Source organism: Balaenoptera borealis (genome assembly GCF_965194805.1).
Source record: "Balaenoptera borealis genome assembly, chromosome: 13".
In the NCBI taxonomy this organism is placed as follows: domain Eukaryota; kingdom Metazoa; phylum Chordata; class Mammalia; order Artiodactyla; family Balaenopteridae; genus Balaenoptera; species Balaenoptera borealis.
Window position 1 is genome coordinate 42,472,427 of NC_138870.1, and position 13,633 is coordinate 42,486,059.

At 54.3% G+C, this 13,633-nt stretch overlaps 1 protein-coding gene across 1 annotated transcript; it reads left to right on the plus strand.

Annotated features, from left to right (window-relative positions):
* The first annotated feature begins 4,506 nt into the window (after positions 1 to 4,506).
* On the plus strand, positions 4,507 to 12,838 carry AQP2 (aquaporin 2). The gene is made up of 4 exons (XM_082352540.1): positions 4,507 to 4,983; positions 8,118 to 8,282; positions 8,674 to 8,754; positions 9,384 to 12,838. Exons 1-4 carry the CDS (start codon positions 4,624 to 4,626, stop codon positions 9,591 to 9,593), a joined length of 816 nt encoding a protein of 271 aa, XP_082208666.1. The 5' UTR covers positions 4,507 to 4,623; the 3' UTR covers positions 9,594 to 12,838.
* Positions 12,839 to 13,633: the final 795 nt, after the last annotated feature.

Here is a 13,633-nt window from a genome sequence, read left to right on the forward strand (position 1 = left end):
CCCTTCCCCCTCTGCCCTCCAGCCCTGCAGGGAGGACCCGCCCACTCCCCAGGGAGGGTGCTACCAAGGCACCCTTGGCTCTTTGGGGCCTCCAGCCTGGCCAGCCTTCCCCAGATGTGACGGGGGAGGAAGCCAGGGACTGGGAGGAGTTCAGTCAAGGGAGGAACAGTAAGTCCTCCTCCTGGCTGGTCTCCCCTCCCGCTAGCGCCCACAATGGCTCCCAGATGCCCACCTATACAGCAGCTTTATTAGCATGCATGCCGGGCTTCTCCATGCTGCAGCGCTGTATGCGACCCCATTCGTCGGCTTGTCCAGCCCTCAGCCTGGTGCACCAGCTCCTGCCACAGCTTCCCCGGTGTTTGCTCAGCCTTCTTCGGACTCCTCCAAGAGCTCGGGAACTCACTACCTCACCAGGCAGGGTTATTATTAGAAAGGGCTCCCTGCCCCTGCGCCCCTTACTCACACCTAATCCTCTTAAATGAGAATAAGCTTGTTCCTGACCCCTCCTCACCCCTCTTACCCATTGAGAAAGCGCTTTTCAGCCAGGATCAAAAACAGTGTTTTGCAAACTGTGAGTGGCAACCCATTAGTGGGTCATGAAGTCAGTTTAGTAGTTGTTACCTAAATGAGTTTTTTTAGTGAAATAGAGTAGAGGAATTTAAAACATCACATTTAGGAAATATTGCTTTGTGAAATGTTAGTTTTAGTTATCTGTCTCTTTCTGTCCATTGAGATAATGTTTATGGGTTAGGATATCAAATGTATTTCTTCCTGCAGGTCTCAGTTACAAAGGTTTGGAAGTCACTTGCCTGGAGGAAGAGTTAGCCACGAGAAAATGGTGGTGACACCTGTCCCAGGTAGAGGGAACAACGAGTGTCAGGGCCCCAAAATGAAGGAGTTGGCCTGGCCTTGTCTTATGGGCAGTGGCAGCCGTAGGGTGGTCAGGTAAGATCCCATCTTCTTCATCTCTGGGTCCCACCCCAAGGGCGCAAGGGAAATGGCAGGAAGCTGTCTCTGGGTCTCCCCAGGAGCTTGATCCTGTGACCTTCCCGCCTCTACCTGGGCCTCGGCTGTCAGGACTGCCTGGCCTTTGAGGACGAAGTCAGCCAACCATGGGGGCAAAAGCCTGAATTTCTGAATCAGACAGATATGTATTTATAGCTTGTCTCATCTCTTTACCAGCCTTGCGATCTCAGGCAACTTTCATAACCTCTCTGTGCCTCAGTTTCCACCAGTGTTAAATGAGGCTAATAAGACTCATCCCCAAAAGTCCTTGTGAGAATTTAGTTTGAAACCCAGATGTCCCCAGGCCTTCAGTCCTCTGGGTTCCCTCTTTGCTTTCGCATAGAATAGGGTTGTCAGATTTAGCAAATAAAAATACAGGGTACCCAGTTAAATTTCAATTTCAGATAATGAGTAATTTTTCAATATGAGTGTGCTCCAAATATTGCTTTGAATATACTTATGCTAAACAATTTGTTATTTCTCTGAAATTCAAATGTACCTGGGCATCCTGCGTTTCGTCTGCCAACCCTACATAGAAATCCAAAGGCGCGCATTCCATCCCAGAACTGCGTGGATCCGACACCCTACAATACTTTTCAGGCTTCCTGAGGGGGCCAGAGCCGCAGACTCCCAACCCCTCCTGCCAGCTGCTGCCTGGGGTTGCTCTTTTCACTCTGTCCCACTTCGCCCGACTGCAGATCTGCCCTGTCCCTTCTCCCTCCTTCCCCAAAGTTCCAGCCTCATGGGCTGGGGTGTGTGACCCACTTTTACCGACCTCGTAGGGACAATGGAGGGCACTTGCAGCTCGGCTCAGAGCAGGAAAAACACCTCACTTCATCTGTCAGACAGCACCGGTCCTGAATTCTGTCACTGTGCTTCCACATGGGGCACCCTCCCTGGCCCAGCTCCCCACAGACACCCTCCTCCTACTTCTGCTTTTCCAGAGTCTCGGCCCCCTCCTTCAAGCCACCAGCAAACAACACACAAATCCCCACTTCTTTAGTAATCAGAGTCCTTTAGCCTTCTTTCTCATTTCTTTCCTATCTTGATTATTTCACAGGGTGGGTATGAGGTAGGGGTTCACTTTCACAACTAAAAATGTCCTCTTAAAGTCAGACTCCTGAGACTTCCCTGGCGGTCCAGTGGTTAGGACTCCGCGCTTCCACTGCAGGGGGCACGGGTTCAATCCCTGGTCAGAGAACTAAGATCCGCAAGCCATGTGGCGCAGCCAAAACAAAAACAAAAACAAAAATAAAAGCAAAAAAAACCCTTCAGACTCCTGGGATTCTAATTCCGCCTCCCCACTTACTAGCTGTGTGGTCTCAGGAAAGTTACTTAACCTCGCTGTCTCATTTTCTTCATCTCATAAAAAATGAGATAATTTTAGCTCAGGGACTTCCCTGATGGTGCAGTGGTTAAGAATCCACCTGCAAATGCAGGGGACACGGGTTCGATCCCTGGTCCGGGAAGATCTCACATGCCGTGGAGCAACTAAGCCCGTGTGCCACAACTACTGAGCCTGTGCTCTAGAGCCTGCGAGCTACAACTACTGAGCCCATGTGCCACAACTACCGACACCCGCGCGCCTAGAGGCCGTGCTCCGCAACAAGAGAAGTCACTGTAATGAGAAGCCCGCGCACCGCAACGAAGAGTAGCCCCTGCTCGCCGCAACTAGACAAAGCCCGCGCGCAGCAACGAAGACCCAACGCAGCCATAAATAAATAAATGAATAAGGGAGAGCACAGCCCAAGTAGGGGCCCAGTCATGGTTGGTGCCCTCCCCTCCTTCCACACTTGGGTCCAGACCGGAATGTGGGCAAGTCACAATCTCTCTGGACTTCATGTTGTAATCTGTAAAATGGGATCCATAGTCTAGATGACCTCTAAGATCCTGCTGGGTTCTAAATGTATGACCATGTGACTGAATAACCAACATACACATACACAAATTTTGGCTGGGGGTTAATGGCTACAGAGAGAAGTCATGACACCGCTTTTGGGTATATCGGGAGGTAAGAGATTTTACACTTGACCAGGTTAGGGGAGATCCTGCCCAGAATCAAGGGTCAGAGGGCCACTTTCTCTCTCAAGATCATGAACACTTTGACCAAAGAGGAAAGACCAGAAAGGCTGTGTGGCCCATCCAAGGGCACACAGCAACACAAGGGGCTCCACTCTTCAGTCTCCAGTCACTCTCAGATTTCCATTCCTGGGACTGTGACTTGCCCAGGGACCTGCTGGACAGGAGAGAGAGCAGGGCCCAGAGCTGGTCCTCTTGGTCACACTCTGAGCTTGACCCTGCCTTTGGGTCCCCAGGAGAGGGCGCAGGGCTGGCAGGATTAGAGAAGTGCGATGGAATGGGGCCGGGGGGACTCCCAGACCTAAATGTCTCTAGACCTCGGGCCAGAGTGGCATTGATGGCAGGAGGTGGCATTGCCCAGATGCTGGGCTGAGTGGGCACTGAGGCCGGAGGGCTGCTTATTGCAGCCTCCCTGAGCCTGCACAACTCACTGCCCCACAAAAATGTCCTCCCCCTGTGGCCTGGGTGGCTCCGAGCTCCAGGGTGTGCCTAGAGCCTGTCACAGCTTCTGGGACCCTGACATGTGAGTTTGGGGAGTCGTGGTCTCCACCTCAGAGTATAAATAATGTTATTAATAACAGGTGATATCAATTGATAGCTTGCTGTGGGCCAGGCGCAGCTCTGAGCACTTTCTATGCATGAATTCATTTACTCCAAACCCCAAGCCCATGTACGTTTATTATCCCTTTTAAATCACAGAGATGGACCATGGAACAGAAGCCCGCAGCTTCCTCAGTCGACCCCAGGTTGACTCCATCACCCAAGGCCAGGGTCCCAATGCCTCTGAAATCACCCCCTGCCTCCAGGCTATGGGAACTGCTATTTGGCTGGGGTTTCAGGGAGCAAGTGAAGCTTAATAACTTATGGATGATTGACTGCAAGAAAGCGAGCACAGAAGAGACACAAAACCTTTATGCCTTGGAAGGTTCACGTCACATCAACCAGTTATTTTCCATTCCCTCCCTGCAAGAAAGGATAATTGGAGGTCAGACAGCAGGAAGAACTTCCCAATCACCAGAAGGGGTAGCGTTGACACCCTGTCTCATGGTCAGTTTTGTAAGGTGTTGCCCCTGCCTTGGCCAACAGTTTGAATCAGAGAGAGGGGTTTGGCGGTGCAATCCCCTAGAGAATCCCCCTAGGACGGGGGTAGGGGGGGGGCAGGGGAGGCCCTGGGGCAGCAGCCATGGGGTAACCAAGGGAACAAACACGGAAAACTAGGGGACGTCAGTCCTTATCTGGAGCTCATTAATGGGGAACATTATTCAGCTGTGAAGTCCAAGATGGGGTGATAGGCATGCTGCAGGCAGGGGTGGAGAGCGGGGGCAGGAGGCAGCCACAGGGGACAAGAGGTACTGGCCCAAAGTCCACCTCCATCTCACGTGTCCAAAACCAGGCTGGAAAAACCCTATAAATGCCCATGACCAGCCTCCCCAGAGACCCTGAGAAAGAGAAAGACGGAGAGAGAGAGAGAGCGAGAGAGCGAGCTGCAAGCTTCCCGTCCCTGAGACCACTGGACTAGCCCATAGAAGTCTCCACAGCATGTGGGAACTCCGATCCATAGCCTTCTCCAGGGCGGTGTTTGCAGAGTTCCTGGCCACACTCATCTTCGTCTTCTTTGGCCTCGGCTCGGCCCTCAACTGGCCACAGGCCTTGCCCTCTGTACTGCAGATTGCCATGGCCTTTGGCCTGGCTATCGGCACCCTGGTGCAGGCTCTGGGTCACGTCAGCGGGGCCCACATCAACCCCGCCGTGACTGTGGCCTGCCTGGTGGGCTGCCACGTCTCCTTTCTCCGAGCTGCCTTCTATGTGGCGGCCCAGCTGCTGGGGGCCGTGGCCGGGGCCGCTCTGCTCCATGAGATCACACCACCAGACATCCGAGGGGACCTGGCAGTCAATGCTGTGAGTAGCCAGAACTTTGTCCTTTCCACAGGGGCAGATCCTGGGGAGTCTCTTATAAAGGATGACATGGGAGGGACCAGATCTGGGTGTGGGTCTAGGTGGGGAGAGAGAGAGAGAGACAGAAAGAGAGGGAGGGTGGGCGTATGGGGGAGGGGCAGAAATTCGAGAGCCAGGAACACAGCTGCCATAGGAGGGTCAGGGTAGAAGGAGCAGTAATGTCAGAGCAGATTCTGGATACACACGGGTCTACTGGTACCTTCTGTCCTGAGCCTCTTGGAGGAACAGGAGCATCAAGGTTTCTGTTGACTTGGTACCTGCATTACAGTGAGGGCTGCACTAGGACTCGGCGGAGGACAGGGTCCCAGAGCAGACATGCTTTACGAGCTGGGAGGAACCTCAGAGGGCTAGTCCCCAGCATCTTCTCGAGGGAAGAAGACCCAACATTTCTTCAGCATCTACTGTGTGCAGGCCTCACAGCAGGGGCTCCTCATGAGCCACACGTTGATACCTCACAACAGCCTGCGAGGGAGGGATGAGAAGATCCACTTCTTAAGGACACGGAAACTGAGGCTCAAAAAGGGGAAGTACCAGAGCCAGCCTTCAAACCCAGGCTTGACTGCAAAACCCAGGATCTTTCCACCCCACCAACGTCCCCTTCCTGAGCCACCACCTAAGCCTTGTTTTGCAAACAAGGAAACTGACGCTCCGAGAAAGGAAGTGACAGGCTAAAAGTCCTACAGTTTGTCAATACCAGAGAAAGCACCAGAACCCAGGGCGAAGCTAAAGGGGCAAGGTCTCTCCAGACCTCGGAGAAGGTCCCCAGAGCCCATGAGCTAACTGATGATTCCATGAACAGTGGCTAATCGGGAGCCTTGGGCACTTTGGGAGCTGAGAGTGACGCCGCAGCCCCTTCCCCCTCCCCACCCCCACCCTCCCCCTCTCCCGGGTCTCTGAAAGGCCTGGGCATCTGAGGGCATGGGTGGGAAGGGACAGTCTGTGTCCCCTCAACACAGCTCTTGCTCCATCCCCCATCCCAAGCCAAGACGGCAAGTGCCTCTTTTGTGCCTCAGTCTCCTGCATTTCTTGGCCTTCTCTATCCCTGGGCCACTGGATAAGAGCTCTGATGTCTCTGAAGAGTCCTGCACAGTCTCTGTGGCCATCCCCTCCTCTGCACAGGTGGCCTTCCTCATGCAAGGGGCAGGGGTATCCCAACTGGAGAACTTCTCTCTTCTTCAAAATGGAAAATATCATTAGGCTGGGAGCTCAAGGTGGAGAAAAGGCGAGAGTGGCCATGGTGGTGGACAGACTGAGAAATCTGACCATTTCCACTGAGAATGAAATTAGTTCAGTCTGCAGCAAGATGAGGTCTAGTTAGACTGAGAGAGGAACTTCCTGAGAGCATGGCCAAGAAAGTCTCAAGAATGTGTGGTTAGGGAACCTCCTCTAATAGCAGGGCAATGGGAGTGCTAAGGGGCCATGAGGACATGGCCTCCTGCTCTTCCATCAGCTCACAGCTGACTAGGGTCCTCAGAAGGGAAGGGTCTGAGGATGCTCCCCCAAGTTACTGCTCAGCATTTACCATCTTGAGGGACTGGGGAGAACCTTCCTGGCTGGAATGGGGCAGCCGTGGGACTGACTTGTCCTGAGGCTAGTGAGAGCTAGTTGACCCCCATGGCTGTCCCAAGTGTCCTCTGAGGTCACTGGAAAAGCCAGTCTGTCCACCAAGAAGTTACCATTGATGCGCATCGGCTTCGTGCTAGGCCAGATTTCATCTCATTCTAGGTACAAGACTGTAAGGTGAATTCTGTGATTCTCCACCCTGAGTGGTAAACTGAGGTTCAGCATTTAATTGACTCAAATCACAGAACCAGTGTCAGCACCTGGAAGTGGACCCAGAGCTGTCTGACACCAAACCCACATCCACAGTGTCTCCCTTAGATCCACTGTTTACCAGTGGGAGTGGAGCTGCGGTTCTGCCCATGTCATTTCTGTTTCCCAGACAGTCCTCCAGGATCCATTCTGTTATCCCAATTTTACAGAAAGACAAACTGAGGCTGAAATAAGTACGGCCCCACAGCAAGTCAAAAGCGCCGAAGTGTCTGCCTTCAAAGCTCTTGACTGCCGCCCACTATAGGCTCTGACATTGGAAGACCGGGGGGGGGAGGGGGGCACGGGGGCGGGTGTTGAAGTTAGACTCTAGAGAGACCCAAGGGTGCCAGCTTGAGGGCTAGGACCCGGGGTTGGGGTTCAGGGCCTGGAGAAGGATCGTGGGAGCTCAGAACTATCACAGCTCCGCCCAGTGCAGTGCCCAGACCCAGAGGGCAGGATGTAGGGAATAAGATGACAAAACCCAGAAAGAAATCCAGTACTGGGTGCAGCCCAGTTATGAAATCGCCTCTTTGCTCAGCCCCAAGTTCTCTTGTTACCCAAGGCAAGGTCTGCTGGGACCATGGGCACCCCACATGGGTGTGGAGGCACCACAGTACAGGGCTCCAGCACCCCAACCTCAACCTCTGTAGGATGTGCAGGGAGCCAATCCACAGGGCAAAATTGAGGCCTGAAATGCAGTTCGGAACAGGCAAGGTCAAAGGGAACAGGCAAAGGTTAGAGGAAAGAGTTGTACAATGCAGTCACAGTGGGAGGGGGCACACTAGCACCGTCCCCTAGATCCTGTTCCTGGAAGCCCTTTGACCACAGGAGGAAAGACCGCAGGCCTCTCGTTACACCAGTATCTGAGAGGAAGGTCTTCCTATTACCTGGCCTAAAGCTTCCTGCTGCTATCAAAACCTCTTCCCTCCTTGTTCTTCAGGAAGCAGAAATTCTGGATCTCAGCATCCTTTTCCTTTCACATTGCAGGCGCACAACCCCAGCTCCCAAATCTAATGGGCTATGGAGTCAGTTTCCCTACCTCTGGCCTGGGGACCACAAGCAGTTGTAGGGTCCATCCCCCTGCCTTTGTGCCATGGCCCAGGAAGAAGCCATCAGTAGTTTGGACTAAGGTGGCTGGTGAGCCCTGGTGTTCTGGATTGCTGCCCGGAAGCCTATCTGGAGCTTTGACTGCAGGTGGGCAGGAAGATGGCACCAGTGTGGGGAGCATGCTCAGTGTGTCCCCCCCACCCCCTCTCTGTCCCCAGCTCAGCAACAACTCGACAGCTGGCCAGGCCGTTACTGTGGAGCTTTTCCTGACCCTGCAGCTGGTGCTCTGCATCTTCGCCTCCACGGATGAGCGCCGTGGAGACAACCTGGGTACCCCCGCCCTCTCCATTGGTTTCTCTGTGGTCCTGGGCCACCTCCTCGGGGTAGGTCATGGCCACTGGTTCCAGCATCCCTGGAGGGACAGACACACAGACTTTCCGCAAAGAAACAGACACACAGACCACTCTAGAGACGGATACACAGAACGCCCAAAAGTGAGAGCCACAAAGACCCCAGAGGGACAGATACACAGAACTCCCAAGAGGGAAAGACACAGGGACACAGCCCAGAGGGTTTGACTTCCATATACCACAAAGGGACAGATATCACTCCAGCTTCAAATGAATAGTGAGCCCTGTAAATATAACATGAACTCAATTGTCCATCGCATGGATTCCCTTTAGGCTGAGGTCAAGCACTGGAGAGAGGCACAGAGACTCCCTCCCGCCCCTTCCTCACCTCCCTCCCCTCCCTGACCCCTGCCTCCCATTGCAGATCCATTACACTGGCTGCTCCATGAATCCTGCCCGCTCTCTGGCTCCAGCTGTGGTCACCGGCAAGTTTGACAACCACTGGGTAATGGCTGAAACCTCCCTGCCTTCCCCTCCCCCAGAAACCCATCTGGCTGGAAGAGCTTGGGGTGGGATCAGCAAACCCTCCACAGTCATCCTCTTGGGGCCCCGTGGAGTCTTGGGTCCACCCTTCAGGTCTGACGCCAAAGACTCTGTTTCCACATCTGTAAATGAGGATAAGAGCAGTTGTTGCTTTGGCTTTTTGTAAAGATTAAGTGAGGTAACTGGTGTAAAACAGATGACGCAGTGCCTTAGAACTCGATAAATGGTAATATTTATACTACGTAACATATTTCTATTATTTAGCACTTATCTAGTACTTAGTATGTGCCAGGACTTCTTCTAAGTGCTTTGCAAATATTGACTCATTTAGTTTTTCACAAGAACTCCAGAAAGTACGTCTTATTATAGTGAGGAAACAGGCACAGAGAAGGTAAGTAACTTGTCCAAGTTCACCCGGGGAAGTCGGCTCCAATTCACACCATTAGCCCCATTAACAAGTCTTCCCAATTGCTCACTAGTCATTGATAACTACATGGATACGCGTTTGATTACATTCACCGCGTGAGGCCCCCTTTCAACGGGAAGCGGGAGAGGAGCACTCCCGCGAGCCGCCCTCTCGCTCGCCCCCAGGTCTTCTGGATCGGACCCTTGGTCGGCGCCATCCTGGCCTCCCTCCTCTACAACTACATCCTGTTCCCGCCCGCCAAGAGCCTGTCGGAGCGCCTGGCCGTGCTGAAGGGGCTGGAGCCCGACACTGACTGGGAGGAGCGCGAGGTGCGGCGGCGGCAGTCGGTGGAGCTGCACTCGCCGCAGAGCCTGCCTCGGGGCAGCAAGGCCTGAGCGCCTGGGCCGGGCTCGGGGGAGCTCGGGGGAGCGCCCGCCAGCCCCGCCGGAGCCCCTCTCCCCAGGTCCGAAGCCGGCCCCCAGGGCAGAGTAGCTGCTTCCAGGACGTGCCGAGGCCAGGGCGGGGGTAGCGGTGAGCGTGGCAGATCCCTTGCCTGGAGGCTGCGGGGCAGCGAGTAGGCGAGTAGTCGACCCCGTGGCGCCTTGCAGGGAGCTGGGGACTTGGGCACCGCGCTGGGGAGGAAGGGCAGAGGAAGGCTCTGGAGAGCCTGCGCAGTGTACTGGGTGGGCTGCGGGGGACGGGGTCTGGAAATGGGGCATCAGGTTTTGCGCGTTCATCCCCCAGTGCCTCTCTGTCCCCAGGTGCAGGGTTGTGCATGCTCCTGAGTGTAAGCAGGTGTGCCTGTGGTGATGCAAGTGTGCAATGGCTGGCCACCTCTTGCTCCCCTCTGGACCCCTCCCTCCCCCATCTGCAATAAATCCACTTCCTCTGCAGTGGATGAGTCCTTCCGGCCATTCATCCCCAGGAGCTCTAAGTGTGCTTCCCAGGAGAAGGGAAGAGGAGGGTATGGAGGCCACTTTGAGAAGCCAAAGGGAGGCCCTGATATCCAACCCCTACCCTGCCCCTTCTGGAAAATTTCCCCAAGCAGAAGCACTGGGTCCTAAGACTTGCCAGGACCCATTGCTAGACGTAGTGAGGTATCAACCAGAGAACAACTCCCAAAGTGGCCTCTGGGCCGTGGTTTGGGGGGGCCGGGGGGATGGTGGAGTGGCCAAGGACCTCCTTCCTGCCCTAAGAGAGGACCTTGCCCAGGGAGGAAGCAGGCATGTGTGTGTGTGCTTGCCCAACAAGTGTACATGCTTTCGACCTCATCTCCAGGGGGGGCTCCAGACTCAGAGATTAGCCTCCCACTGTGGCAGAGAAAACAAAAGGCCTTTGTAGGCCCCTGGCCTTTGTCTTGGGAGAGGGGGAGATTTGCAACTAGACACTTCTTGAAAGGAGACACTCAGTTTCACAAGTGAGCCCTCTCGCCCAGCACACACCTATGGCCGGCTGGGCAAGGCACTCAGGCACGCAACCACAGGCACCAGGCAACACGCCTCCATCACCCATCGCACCGCCAGCCCCGCTCCCCAGGCAGCAGCTCTTCTTCCCCTCTCTCCCTTCCACCCCCCAGCCCTGGTGCTCCCTCCCTTCTGGCTCCCACCACAGAACGTTACTGTGCAGAGAGCACCCTAGTGCCCTCAGGACCAAAGAAGGGAGATGACTTTTCCAGGCAGAAGCAGGACTGTGTCTAGAGCTGGGCTTCTAAATTTCCAGGCCAATGCAATGGTTCTCAAATGAGATTAACTAGGATTAAGTGAGATGATGCATGTAAAGATGCTGTGTGAACTGTATTCCTCATACCATTATCATGCATTATTGGGATCATTTCATCATTTCTGATTCCTGGGGGGAGAATGCAGAAGGGGCCTGAGCTTTGGCCTCCTTTATCTCCTTTAGTTGGTGGTCAAAGCAAAGGAGAGCCCTGCGGCCCCAAGGTGCGGGCAGGAGATGGGTTTGGGGCTGGCCCCATCCTGGTCCAGCCCCTTAACCTCTCTAAACCATGAGCGCACACTGGCTGTTCTCCCCTCCCCTCTCCCCACCACCAAGACCGTCCATTCTACCCTCCCTCTCCAGCCTGCCGCATAGCTAACCTAAGAATCACACCTTGAGCCCCCTTCTCCATGCTCTGTTGCCTCCATGCTTTCAAGGCTTTTATCTGTGTCTGTCCCACACTGCACCAAGCACCACTGTGTACCAGTTTCCAGCCCCTTTGGGCCCTCCACTCCCTTCAGAGACTGACTGTGTATGAGGAACACATCTCTGTAATTATGCCCACTACCTCCTCTATGCTCTTTTCTGTCTTCCTTGAACAAACCTCCCTTCGGGTTAGAAGGTCATAGGTGCTATGGAGATGATTCTCCCAGTCCCCGACAGCTGATGACAGTCGCTTAGCCTCACTACCGGGGGAGGGGTTGAGTCAGAGACCACAGTGACTTCTGGGGCTGTACTCTTGTCAGCTGAGTGTCCTTGCTCTGGAAGTTCAAAGGCAGCAAGGCACTGAGCTGTGAGCCAAGCCTGGATGTGTCTCAGGTATTTCATCCTCACCTCACCTCTCCCCAACAGATCACTCTAGAAGTTGCCAAGAATTTCTCTCTAGTCTGTTCTTCTTCCAAGATTGCGTCTCCCCCCCAAACTAAATGTGAGATCCCCACCACTTCCAGACCCTATTGCCCAGTTTGGGGGTCACTGAGGTCAGAGGTCAAAGCAGGATTCAAGTGATGGGGGTGGAGGGGAACTGACACCTATTAAGCATCTCTTGTGTCCCAGTTTCTGTGCTGGGTGCTTTACCTGCGTTAGCTCATCTAATCCTCCTAAAACTTCAGGCAGGTTAGGGAAGGACAGCAGCCAGCAGCCATGCTGGGTTTTACTTTTTCCAAAGCACTCCCTTATCATCTCCTGTAATTATCTCCCAACCCCTCGAGATAGGGCGAGCAAATACTGTCCTTCCCATTTTAGGCTGAGGCTGAAAGACTGGTCTAAAGTTACACAGCTGTATATAGAGCTAAGACTTGAACTCAGGCCTTCTTATGCAAAATCTCATGATCTTTCCACTCAGAAATCAGAGGAGACGAGGTCTGTGCTGAGACCAATCCTAGGCCCCTCCTGGGAGCCCCTGGCAGAAACCAGCGCACACAACCCAGCCTGCCCAGCCCAGCCTGCTGCCTTGTGGTAGACATGGGGCCTTGGGGAGGGCCGTGGCCAGGGAGGGAGAAAATGACAAAGACACGAGCTGGTTTCTGCCCTTGAAGAGCACCCAGTCTGGAGGAGGGTGGATATCAGACACACGCCAAACCAGACAGAGGCAGGGAAGCATGGAGGCAGATGAACAGAACTTCAGGTCCCCAAGCTGGAGACTGAGAAGATTCTGAGCTGAGGGGAGGAGTGGCTGACCACTGGGTCCCAGCTGCCTCCACCTCCGCACTCCCACTTTGTGCCAGATGACTTTGCACCTGCACATGTTGCTTCCATATTGTTTTGTATCTTTTAAGCTGTGATTCTGTATCTAGGCGGTGCCTCCCAGCTAGACTGTGAGCCCACTGGGGGCAGGGCTCCTTCCGCTTCTTGGATGGCACCCTCCTCTCTATCTTCCCTCCGCACGCAGTGAACACTCAATAAATGCTCATTTGTCAATAAATGCTGTTTCTTTCACAACTTAGAAACGGTCCGTGCAGTCCAAGGTGCCAGAAGACAGACTGGGGTCTGTGGCATGTCATGAGCTTCCCAGAGCTGCTGCTAGCGATGGTGCAGAGGGGACTTCAGTGCTGAATAAGTTCAGCTAGGAGAACTCTGGTGGCCAATTCCCACTGTCAACCTGGCCAAAATGGGCATGCTGGGCTCTGTCACCCAGATGGCACCACAGGGAGGCCACCAGGACATGGGCCGGCTGTGTGTCCTCCAGAGAGAGCAAAGGACAGCCCCTTTCAGTCCCCTCGTGCTGGCTGTAGCACCATGCTGGGAAGTCAGGGCAGGGACCCTAGGGTCTAGGACAATGCCTAACATTCAACATGTCCAAAACTGGCCTTCTGCTCGTCTCCCCAAACCTGCTTCTGCCACAGTCCTCCCCATCCCAGCTGATGGCAACTCCATCTTTCCAACTGCTCAGGCCAAAAGGCTTGAGTCATCTTTGACTTCTCCTTCTCACACCTGACCCTGACTCCACCAGGGAACCCTGTCAGTTCTACCTCCAAGGGATCCAGATCCCATCGCTCTCACCTTCAGCACCCACACTCAGGGCCAGGCCACTGTCTCCCCGCTTCCATTCCCGCCCCTCCCATCTCTTCTCTACACAGCAACAGAGGCGTTGTGTTAAAACTCTGTCAGCCCACGCTAGTCCCTGCGTAATGATTCCCTCTTTCGAGTGAAGCCTGTGGTCCGTCAGGTGACACACAAGGTCTGCCCACTGCTACCACTCTCTGCCCTCCCTTTCTCC